This window comes from Mytilus edulis, chromosome 11 (genome assembly GCF_963676685.1).
Source record: "Mytilus edulis chromosome 11, xbMytEdul2.2, whole genome shotgun sequence".
In the NCBI taxonomy this organism is placed as follows: Eukaryota; Metazoa; Mollusca; class Bivalvia; order Mytilida; family Mytilidae; genus Mytilus; species Mytilus edulis.
Genome location: NC_092354.1, coordinates 75887227 through 75900530, shown reverse-complemented (window position 1 = coordinate 75900530; position 13304 = coordinate 75887227). Strand labels below are relative to the sequence as shown.

At 33.0% G+C, this 13304-nt stretch overlaps 1 protein-coding gene across 1 annotated transcript; it reads left to right on the top strand.

The window, feature by feature from the left end:
* Window positions 1-4207: 4207 nt before the first annotated feature.
* Window positions 4208-11689, top strand: LOC139494599 (interaptin-like). Its single transcript, XM_071282759.1, has 5 exons — window positions 4208-4780; window positions 5095-5292; window positions 5596-5856; window positions 8154-8252; window positions 10592-11689. Exons 1-5 carry the CDS (start codon window positions 4208-4210, stop codon window positions 11687-11689), a joined length of 2229 nt encoding a protein of 742 aa, XP_071138860.1.
* Window positions 11690-13304: the final 1615 nt, after the last annotated feature.

The following is a 13304-nucleotide window of genomic DNA, read 5'->3' as shown; positions in this document are numbered from 1 at the left end:
ATTGATCCTTACGGGATCCGGGAATATATTTTTCGATTTCAGGATTTGAATTTCTTTAAATTCTGCATCTCGGGATTTCATGGTTTTAAGCCCGGGATTTCGGGATCAGGACCCCTCCGATCGGGATTTGGGGATTGATCCTTACGGGATCCGGGAATATATTTTTCGATTTCGGGATATGAATTTCTTTAAATTCTGCATCTCGGGATTTCATGGTTTTAAGCCCGGGATTTCGGGATCAGGACCCCTCCGATAGACAACCCCTCAAATTAACCTTAGTCGGTATAAGTCATTTATACATGATTCAAATCTTACCATTGGCATATTTTTAAAAAAAGATGCTCCGCAGGGCGTAGCTTTATACGACCGCAGAGGTTGAACCCTGAACAGTTAGGGCAAGTATGGACACAACATTCAAGCTGGATTCAGCTCTAAATTTGGATTGTAATTAAATAGTTGACACAGCATAGGTTTCTGACACAGAATGAATGTGTTCTAATGAACTTAAAATTTTTGTTTTCTCTTAGAGCAATTCACTATGCTGTTGAATATTAATCCTCTCAAAAAAATGTTAAAAGAAATTTTCTTTTTATTTATGAAATTTCAAATGAGAAAATTGAACCCAATTTTTTTAATCACATCCCCCTTTCCCTTATTCCAAAACTAATCTCAATTAAATTTCTAATGGAGTTTGCAACAATAACTACTCATTTAAATACATCATAAAATATTAAGATGTAAAAAAACTGCTTGTTATCACTGAATGGTAAAGATTATTTTAATTTATCAGTTGGTAGTAAAAAGTGAATATACATTGTATATAACAAAGATTTGAGTTGATTCTGGACAAAGAAAGATAACTCCAATTAAAAAAAAATATATTGCTATTTCACAATATTGTGCAATTAGATATTTCTTGCTTACTATTCTGGACAAAGAAAGATAACTCTAATTACAAAAAAATATTGCTATTTCACAATATTGTGCAATTAGATATTTCTTGCCATTGTGCAATACTGTGCAATTGAAAAGACTTACTATTGCACAATACTTAATATAATATTTTAGATCCTGATTTGGACCAACTTGAAAACTGGGCCCATAATAAAAAATCTTAGATCCTGATTTGGACCAACTTGAAAACTGGGCCCATAATCAAAAATCTAAGTACATGTTTGGATTCAGCATATCAAAGAACCCCAAGATTTCAATTTTTGTTAAAATCAAACTAAGTTTAATTTTGGACCCTTTGGACTTTAATGTAGACCAATTTGAAAACAGGACCAAAAATGAAGAATCTACATACACAGTTAGATTTGGCATATCAAAGAACCCCATTTATTCAATTTTTGATGAAATCAATCAAAGTTTAATTTTGGACCCCGATTTGGACCAACTTGAAAACTGGGCCAATAATCAAGAATCTAAGTACATTTTTAGATTCAGCATATCAAAGAACCCAACCAATTCATTTTTTGTCAAAATCAAACTAAGTTTAATTTTGGACCCTTTGGACCTTAATGTAGACCAATTTGAAAACGGGACCAAAAGTTAAGAATCTACATACACAGTTAGATTCGGCATATCAAAGAACCCCAATTATTCAATTTTGATGAAATCAAACAAAGTTTAATTTTGGACCTTTCGTCCCCTTATTCCTAAACTGTTGGGACCTAAACTCCCAAAATCAATTCCAACCTTCCTTTTATTTCTATTTACTTATACTAACGTTATGGTGTGAACACCAAGAAAAATGCTTATTTGGGTCCCTTTTTGGCCCCCAATTCCTAAACTGTTGGGACCTAAACTCCCAAAATCAATATCAACCTTCCTCTTGTGGTCATAAACATTGTGTTTAAATTTCATTGATTTCTATTAACTTAAACTAAAGTTATTGTGCGAAAACAAAGAATAATGCTTATTTGGGCCCTTTTTTGGCCCCGAATTCCTAAACTGTTGAAACCAAAACTCCCAAAATCAATCCCAACCTTTCGTTTGTGGTCATACACCTTGTGTCAAAATTTCATAGATTTCTATTTACTTAAACTAAAGTTATAGTGCGAAAACCAAGAAAATGCTTATTTGGGCCCTTTTTGGCCCCTTATTCCTAAAATGTTGGGACCAAAACTCCCAAAATCAATACCAACCTTCCTTTTGTGGTCATAAACCTTGTGTTAAAATTTCATAGATTACTATTCACTTTTACTAAAGTTAGAGTGCGAAAACTAAAAGTATTCGGACGACGACGACGACGACGACAACGACGACGACGACGACGCAGACGACGACGCCAACGTGATAGCAATATACGACGAAAATTTTTTCAAAATTTGCGGTCGTATAAAAAGGCTCTAAAAAAGCACTGATGGATTGTCATAGAAGCATAATTTGTATACTAATAATGGTCTATATATATAAGCAGTTACATTTATTTCATGTTTGAAACGGTGCAAATTTTTAATTTGATTTGACTTTTACCAAAAGAAGCATTGTATAGCAAAGGAGAAGAATAATTGTGGTCGTAGGCCAGAAACACGAATATAATTGAATTTAACAGAAAGGAAACAAATATCGGACTTTGGAAAAAGGGAGATACCTTTTATGTAATTCTTTCTTTATAATTGTTTATATTATTTTCTATTCTTGACCTGTTAGGAACATTTTCCATCTAAGGATAACTCAAAAAATTTATGAATAGTTGTTATATCCTATACAATCTCATCTCCAGCTACCAATCAAATCAGAACTTTTTACATCGATATATATGTGTGATGTGTTAATAATATATGTTATAAAGTTATATATAGAAATAATTTAAATGAATAGAGTGTGCCCAAAAGTTATAGTTATAGATATTTGATCTCCGTGAACACAATAAAAATAAAACAAATCCTCTTTTGATTCAGCAACACTATGCTGAAATTAAAGCCTATTATCTAGATTTTTCAACTGTCTATACCGATGGATCAAAAGATGGTGATAGAGTTGCATCTGCTGCTGTCTTCAGGGACAGAGCTGCAACCCTCCGTTTGCCATCTGATGCATCCATCTTTACTGCTGAAGCAGAAGCAATAATTTGGCTTTGAAATTTATTGCTTCTTCAGATAAATCCAAATTTATTATATGTTCGGATTCACTTTCATGCTCACAAGCTATACGAAATACTAAAATTAAAAACCCGACAATCTTGAAAATTTTATATGTAATGAGGAATTTAAAAATTCTTCTAAAAGAAATAATATTTCTATGGGTTCCGAGTCAGGTTGTAATCCTTGGAAACACAGCTGTAGACCTTGAGGCAAAGAATGCCCTGGGTGACCCTCTATCTAACTGTGATATACCATATACTGATTTTAAATCTAATATTAGAGAATATGTTTTTAATATATTGAAAAATAAATGGAGTAAAAAAGATGATAATAAATTGCATGAAATTAAACCTAATTTAGGCAAACCTTTTGATAATATTATGTGCAGAAAAGATCAGTGTGTTATTACTAGATGTCGTATTGGTCATACTAGAATAACACACGAGTATCTTTTAAAAAATGAAGATGAACCACAATGTGTTCCTTGCAACTGGAAGTATACTATTAAACATGTTTCAATTCATTGTATTGACTTTGCTGATATTCGTAAGAAGCATTTCAATGTCAATAATATGTATGATTTATTTAATAATGTTCCATTTACAAATATTGTTGCTTTTTTAAAAGAAATTGGAATTTATTATAAAATATAAAAATGTTATTATATTTAAACCGATTTTAATTTTTATCACGTTATTTTACTGTTGATTTTTATTTGTATATAATCAATTTGCCAATTTGTCAAAATTTTTAGTGTATTGAAGGACTTTTTGTCTTATTTTAAAAATATGCTTTAAATTGTAAAAATATTCGAATTAGCTCTCGCCGCGATATACCCTTTTTGTGCTAATGCGGCGTAAAGCAACCAACAATCAATCAATCAATCAATAAAGTGTGTTCAATGAAGCATTAAATCTCTGAAATTTAAACGGTGCTTGATTTTGCACGATTTTCTCATTGAATTTAAACGGAGCTGAAATTTAAACAGACCTTGATCTCACACCACATCTTCCTATATCTACTTGATTTGCACGAGTTTCTAATTCAGTGTCGATGTGGTTGTATAAAAACCGATCTATTAAATATGAATCTTCATTCGCATAGTTACCATAGCCACGATGTATACTTGCTTAATTTGTTACAAGGAATATAAATACGAGAAGAATCTCATTCGCCATATCAAAGAACACCATGCTGGCCTAGAGTCGCATGACTGCACAGAAGATAAATGCAGTTCCACATTTATAAGAAGAGGTTACTTGTTTCATCATTTAACTACCATTCCTGGCATGGAAGTACAGTTAGCCCGAAGTAAGTCATTATCTGCAGAAAGAAGACCAAGTTGCATCAATGACCATCAACAATATTCTGATGATGTTAGCGAGGATGATACTATTCTTGACCTTATAAAGGATGCCCTAGAAATGGAAAGGCAAAAGGAAATACCATCGATGAGTGTTGAAGAATTAGATACTTTGGATAGTATTAGTGATGAAGAAATAAATGCCTGTACAGATACAGATGATCAAAAAGAAAATTGTGAAACTACATGCAAAGATGATGATTCGTGTACTACGAGTGACATTAACAATTATGCAAATGAATTTATTATAGTCCGCGATGATGACGACGATAATATAAATGATGAGAGATCCCTGATGACCATAGACAACTCAACTGTTCAGCAGACAGTGATTCTAACTTTTCAAAGAACTCTCACAACCATTGATGAACCAACATATGTGTCAAGACTTAAATATGGAATAGGACATTTATGAACATTTTATTCAGTGACACTTATAACTGTTGAACTTAGGGTGGGGAGTGTCATATGACATAAATATTTATGACTCCATTATTACACAGAAAACACATCTATAGTCATCTTTCTACATGCTTAATCACAAGATAAGAGATATGAAATGAAAATGTAACCATGTGGAATTATAAATCAATCTGATTGTCATTTTCCAAACAGAATGTAATCAATGATCAATTTATTTAGGTTGATGCCATAGAAGAAAGAGTCACACAGAGAACTCAAGAGACGATAAAACTTCGCCAGATATATGTAAAAGACAGCACAGCTGAAGTGAAGATCAGTTTATGGTTTTTACTTCGAATACTTCGCATTGACACTGGTATTAAAGAGATAATAGTAACTGCAATTACGATTATCCCAATATGGCGACGGCAGATAAAGGTAAAATCTTTACAGTCAATTTACTTAAATGTAGCATGTTTTTGTCAATAGTTACTCAGCTGCAAGGTTTTTCTATACCATTACATCATATTTGAATCGTAACGGTGCACTGGAATTGTCTAAGCGCTTTGAAAATTGCCGTTGAAAAATTCGGGATGATAATCGTAACTCTATGGAATTTTTCTTGTTTGATAATCGTAATTTCTTTATCGGATAATAGTAACTGAAAAATTAAATGTGTCTTTTAGATTTCAATGGAAGAAGAGGTTACTTGTGTCATCATTTAACTACCATTCATGGCAGCGAAGTACAGTTGGCCCGAAGTCATTATCTGCAGAAAGAAGACCAAGTTGCATCAATGATCATGAACAATATTATGATGATGTTAGCGAGGATGATACTATTCTTGACCTTATAAAGGATGCCCTAGAAATGGAAAGGCAAAAGGAAATACCATCGATGAGTGTTGAAGAATTAGATACTTTGGATAATATTAGTGATGAAGAAATAAATGCCTGTACAGATACAGATGATCAAAAAGAAAATTGTGAAACTACATGCATAGTTACTCAGCTGCAAGGTTTTTCTATACCATTACATCATATTTGAATCGTAACGGTGCACTGGAATTGTCTAAGCGCTTTGAAAATTGCCGTTGAAAAATTCGGGATGATAACCGTAACTCTATGGAATTTTTCTTGTTTGATAATCGTAATTTCTTTATCGGATAATAGTAACTGAAAAATTAAATGTGTCTTTTAGATTTCAATGGTATTGTGTGTATTAAAATGCAAATGTACAGTTAATTGATGACATTAACGGAAAAAAAAAAAAGAAGAAACTTAGAGGTTAATATTTAAGACAGATTTACTTGTATATCTCTCGATTTATTGGCGGTTTGTTTTACAAAACCGTAATTGCTTGTCACAGCCACTTAAAAAAAATGCTTTTAATCTTTTGAAGTATTCTTTTGAGCAGTCAGTACATTGAATTAGATTTAACATTTTTTAAGCAAAGAAACATACTATTTTTAGAGGGACTTATAAGCTATGGATTCCTGGCATTTCCCTAGACGCCCTTTTCAACATTTATGCTCAATGTTTGCAAGAGATATAAGCATAAGGGTCTTACAAACGAAATGATGTTTTAATAACGGCACTTAAATTGTTGACAAAAAAGAGCACATCAAATGGACCAGAGTGATACCGTATTTTTGTTAATGTCCACTTCGAAACGGTTTAAATCACCTTCAGTATCTGGTTTTAAAATTATGAAACAAAATCAGTGTACAGCTTGATACGTGTTTTGATGAATATAAGCATTCTTCTTACTATTGCAATATGGAGATTGTAAACATGTAAATATGTCCACTACAAAACGGTCACCTACGAAACAAGTATTGGAGATTTTGATTTTTTTTCAATTCTATTCGTGCAAAACAAATAGCAAGAGTTAGTTTCATGTAACTTTCAGTATGTTATCAACATAGTATAGGGTTGATGTCAACTACGAAACTTTTTGTCCACTACGATCCAAGCAGTTTTGTCCACTCGACACTCATGAAAATGTCCACTACATAACATAAGTTGTATAATGTTAGCAATATCCTTTAACTCTACTTTCCGCTATATACGTAGATGACGTTCTTTCCCTAAACAATTCAAAATTTGGTGACTATTTGGAACGCATCTATCCCATCGAATTGGATATAAAGGATACTACAGATACAGTTAAGTCAGCTTCATATCTTGACTTACATCTAGAAATTGACAATGAGGGTCGGTTGAAAACAAAACTTTCCGACAAAAGAGATGATTTCAGTTTTCCAATTGTGAACTTTCCATTTCTAAGTAGCAACATTCCAGCAGCACCTGCATACGGGGTATATATCTCCCAATTGATACGATATTCCCGTGCTTGCATTTCCCATCATGATTTTCTTAATAGAGGGTTACTGCTCACAAAGAAGCTATCAAACCAAGAGTTCCAAATGGTGAAGTTGAAATCATCCCTTCGTAAATTTTACGGTCGCCATCACGAGTTGGTTGACCGTTATGAAATAACCGTTTCACAAATGATATCGGATATGTTCCTTACGTCGTAACTACAATCCCCTTCCCTTTCATGAATGTGACCTACCGAATTAGACTATTTACCGGATTTGTAATCACATAAGCAACACGACGGGTGCCACATGTGTAGCAGGATCTGCTTACCCTTCCGGAGCACCCGAGATCACCCCTAGTTTTTGGTGGGGTTCGTGTTGTTTATTCTTTGGTTTTCTATGTTGTGTCGTGTGTACTATTGTTTTTCTGTTTGTCTTTTTCATCTTTAGCCTTGGTGTTGTCGGTTTGTTTTAGATTTATGAGTTTGACTGTCCCTTTGGTATCTTTCGTCCCTCTTTTTGTACGTCCATATGTGAAGTACTGTCTAATATTTATCGATAAAAAATGGTTCTCACATTCAGAAAAAAAAATGAGATCTTTCTAGTTTATAAAGTAAAACAAATTGGAATGTCTATAGGAGACATTAGAATGCAGTAAGATGTGCGTTTAAAAGCAGTACTATCGTAGTGGACAAAATGCGAAACAGTACATACATTATGAAAATGATAGCATTTTAAAAAGTATTTAAGATTGCACTTTTTATTTACAAACAGGTCTACAATAGAGGTATTCAAAATAACTCTAGAAATAAAAATTTCGACAAGTTGATTTTTAATTTTTTTTTGGTCTGAAATTCACACTTTTATTGAAAAATACCCTTATAACAGACAACAACATGCATTACCTTTTAATGTATACATGTTGAAGGCCGTACATTAACCTATAATGGTTTACTTTTTTTAAATTGTTATTTAGATGGAGAGTTGTCTCATTGGCACTCACACCCCATCTTCCTATATCTATGTACCTGTTCAATATATTGACAATGAAGCAGCTGTCGGGTCAGGTATTGTGGTAAGTAGATATTCTAATTGTTTTCAAAGTTTCAATATAATGTGCGCGTTTAAGGTGGGATTTTTTTGGGGAGTAAATTGGAGGGGGATAAGCAATATCCCATATCCCCAAAGTGCAAAACTGTTGTTTTTAATTTCTCGTCAAACTGTTCCTGGCGAATACTAAACGTCTTTCCTACTTCATTATGGCATAACGGGTATGGACTAGAATTGAACCAGCAGTCCCTTCCCGGGGGAAGAAATAGCACACATAGCCACCTGCATTAAATGATTTAAACAATAATTACTATATTTACTTTGTTTTTATTCAGGATAAATCAATGTTCTTAAACAGTCATAGGGCCAGCTGAAGGACGCCTCCGGGTGCGGAAATTTCTCGCGACATTGAAGACCTATTGGTGACCTTATGTTGTTGTTTTTTCTATGGTCGGGTTGTTGTCTCCGTGATACATTCCCCATTTCCATTCTCAATTTTATTAATCACAAATCTGATGTAGGGTGACACATCCGTTTTCCCTGACAAGTATTGCCATATATCCGAAACTTCCTATACAAATGCCTCATCGCTCATTCCCATACTTTGTCACATTCCTAGTTCTTGGGAGTTTTCTGTATTTTAACATAGTTCGTGTTTTTCCCATATCCAAATTTCTTAAAGCTTGTTCACCAATTTTATGATAGTATGTAGCTGTTTTCATTAGAACCATCAATAATATATGCACACAAAGATATGTCATAAGATGTTGAAACGTACAAAAAAATGTAATTAATTCATCACTATAATTTCATCATGTGCTATCAGATATACGTTTTAAGTGTCAATATCAATAAAACACTATCCAGTTACGATTATCTTCGCATTTTTTAATACCATAATTACGATTATCTTTTTTTCCGAGTTACGATTATCATCCCGAATTTTTCAACGGCAATTTTCAAAGCGCTTAGACAATTCCAGTGCACCGTTACGATTCAAATATGATGTAATGGTATAGAAAAACCTTGCAGCTGAGTAACTATTGACAAAAACATGCTACATTTAAGTAAATTGACTGTAAATATTTTACCTTTATCTGCCGTCGCCATATTGGGATAATCGTAATTGCAGTTACTATTATCTCTTTAATACCAGTGATTGAGTTCATGGTTGTACTTTCTTCAAGCAAACATGTTTAATATACGGAAAAACAACCGGAATAGCGGAACTCGACCATTTAGTTTGGTTTTACCTAGCCTCTTTTAAAAGTATTGTCAAACATATTTTGAAGGGTTTTGGAACCGCTGAAGGCCCAAGAAGCTATAGACCTGCTGAGTTATTTATTCTCAATACATTGCAAGTCAGGTCATTTATTTTCAAACTAAAACAGAACAAACCATTTATTTTTGTGTTTATCAAGGCTGAGTTATCTATTTTCAAAATCCTCCTCCCCCCCCCCCGTTCAGAAAATCAAATGGTCGTCCCCTTAGGATGCGAAGTCATATGTTGTAGGACTAGCAACCTGCATTTTAGACAATTTCCAGGACTCGCCTGAACTAAATCCCACTGTACTGTTACCAGTGTTGATTTTTTATTGTTTAACAGAAATTCTATCGATTTTTCATAAGTTTTCCCGGACTATTTTTTATTGCTAGATTTTTGTTCTTTGAAGTTCGTTACTGTCCCCCTTACTTTTTTGTTTCCTAAATTGAAAGCATGAACGTGGTCACAGGCATTTAAAAGTATCGTAAACTACGCCAACTCACAATGTAAGTTTATTATTCATAGTTTTTAATGATTGTATGATGAAAGTTAATATGTTTTCACATCAAGATAAATTTTGTATATGTGTATATCAGCCAAAAGTGAAATATGATGATTGTTAATTTTGTCACTGTTTTTACAAAAGTATGGAAAGCCATTTGGTGCTATAATTTTTGAATGATTTGATTGAAAATTCATTTTGATACATAGATTTGAACTGTTAGTTTTATGATTTTTGTAGTCATGAGTATGATGAGTTAGCTAAGGTTTTGTTTTTGTTTTTTGTAGCTTTTTACCAACATAACAGCACACATATGTAGAACTTGTTATTTCATGGTTTTCGAAATAAATGATATACATTACTGTGGCTTATGGTTATACTAGTATGCACTGAGGCAGAATAGTAAAAAGATTGCAAAGACACAGTTCGATACAGAATAACATGCAGTAGTTCCTACAAACAATTTTATGAAATGGCTCAATCACAACCACTTCCGCCTGAAACAACAGTAACACATGAACATAAAATGACAGAGAAAGGTAAAGAACTTTATCATTCACATAAGATAAAATACCTTAAGCAAATTGACGGTTCGTAGGAAACTATAGAAAATTTACTCGAAGAATTATCAGAGTGCTCGAAGGAGCTGAAACCTCTACGCAAACTAGAGAAAAACATTTTGAAGTCTCGTGAAAAATACTGTGAAAACTCAAATCAATATATTGAGTTTTTGACACGCAAGAATAATGAAGACAGTAATGAAGCATTACCCACCTTTAAGACTGAGTTTAAAAAGTGCACTGAAATCATTGACAATACATTACAACAAATTAAGACATTGAAATTAACCGCAGCTGAAACTATGTCAGTAGTTCCTATAGAGTCTGTCCGTTCAAACAATAGTGGTAAAAGCGGCTCAATTTCGAGTTCAGCTATGGCTAGGAAGCGTGTAAATGCTGAAGTTCAACGAACAAAGTTACAATATGCGGAACAACAAACAAAATTAATTAAGCAAAAAGCAAGATTAAGTGAATTAGAAACACAGTCTAAAGCTTTAAAGGACCGTGAAAAAGCTGAAGTTGATGCAGATTTAGCACTGCTTAAACAACAGACAGAAGCCGCTATCGCAGAGGTCGATGTCAAAGTTTTAGAAGAAGCCGAGAGCGATAGAAGATCCTTGTCGTTACAAGAAGACAAAGAGTCTTTACAAAAAGTGAAAATGACACTAACAGAAAAGTATGTAAATGAACAATTTAATGAAGTGGAACAACTCAAATCTCAAGACAAGAATAATAATGTTCCGCAAGATATTCCGAACAATCAAGACAAATTTAGTTCACATACTCCGGCACCTCGGAACCAGTTAAACATAATTCCTACGCCAAGGAATTTTCCAAAATTTCAAGTCGACGATTTGGATCGATCGATAGTTGAAGATATTAAACCAGAAATTCGACAAAAACAAACATTAAATCCTTATGCAGCTGATTTTGAATTAACTCAACCACCACTGCCACCAAATCATGATCAGTCTGTAGTGTCTGACTTGACAAAGTTTTTGTTGAAGAAAGATTTATTACTTTCTAGATTTCAGAATTTTGATGACTGTCCCGAAACTTATGCTTCATGGAAAGCTACCTTTAAAAGTATTACTGAAGAACTCTCAGTTACGGCTTTCGAAGAAATGGACTTATAAGTTAAATGGCTCGGCCGTGAATCTTCAAAGTTTTCGCAAAACATTCGTGCGTCAAATGTGAACAATCCAAATGCTGGTCTTCGTCGTATATGGGAGCGTCTTGACGAACGCTATGGTAGACCTGAGATGGTAGAAGCTGCAATTAAAACAAAACTACAGAAGTTTCCAAAGTTAACAAACAAGGATCATAGTCGACTTTATGAGCTATTAGATATTCTCACACAAATAGAATCTTCGAAAGAGAATGAGACATTTTCAAATTTATTGTCATATTTCGACTCTTCTTCTTGTGTTTTACCAATTGTGGACAAGTTACCATATAATATACATGATTGATTGATTGTTGGTTGCTTTACGCCGCATTAGCACAAAAAGGCTATATTGCGGCGAGAGCTAATTCGAATATTTTTACAATTTAAAGCATATTTTTAAAATAAGACAAAAAGTCCTTCAATATACTAAAATTCTTGACTAAAGCAAATTGAGTATATACAAATAAAAATCAACAGTAAAATAACGTGATAAAAATTAAAATCGATTTAAATATATTAACATTTTTTTTTATTCTATAATAAATTCCAATTTCTTTTAAAAAAGCAACAATATTTGTAAATGGAACATTATTAAATAAATCATACATATTATTGACATTGAAATGCTTCTTACGAATATCAGCAAAGTCAATACAATGAATTAAAACATGTTTAATAGTATACTTGCAGTTGCAAGGAACACATTGTGGTTCATCTTCATTTTTTAAAAGATACTCGTGTGTTATTCTAGTATGACCAATACGACATCTAGTAATAACACACTGATCTTTTCTGCACATAATATTATCAAAAGGTTTGCCTAAACTAGGTTTAATTTCATACAATTTATTATCATCTTTTTTACTCCATTTATTTTTCAATATATTAAAAACATATTCTCTAATATTAGATTTAAAATCAGTATATGGTATATCACAGTTAGATAGAGGGTCACCCAGGGCATTCTTTGCCTCAAGGTCTACAGCTGTGTTTCCAAGGATTCCAACATGACTCGGAACCCATAGAAATATTATTTCTTTCAGAAGAATTTTTAAATTCCTCATTACATATAAAATTTTCAGGATTGTTGGGTTTTTAATTTTAGTATTTCGTATAGCTTGTAAACATGAAAGTGAATCCGAACATATAATACATTTGGATTTATCTGAAGAAGCAATAAATCCAAATTTATTATATGTTCGGATTCACTTTCATGTTTAATATACAAGAGAAGTGGACAACACGTGCATCGCAATACAAACTGAGGAACAACGTACCATTTCCACCTTTTTCGTACTTGGTGCAATTTATCAGAGAGGTTAGTGCTGTCAAAAATGATCCCGCGTTTATTTATAGTAATACTGAAACGTCGTATTCTAGGAAAAATGAAACACGGAAAGTTAACCATGGTGCAACGTCAGTGTTTAACCGAAAAACGGATGTTAAGGATGTTGGCTCCTCCATTTTTTATTTTTTGCCATATTTTTGGAATCCTCTGGTTTTATCCATTTTCTGTCGTTAAAAAAAATTGCCCACTAACCCCTACTTTTCTTTTCATAATTTTATTACATAAAGTTTGAAAA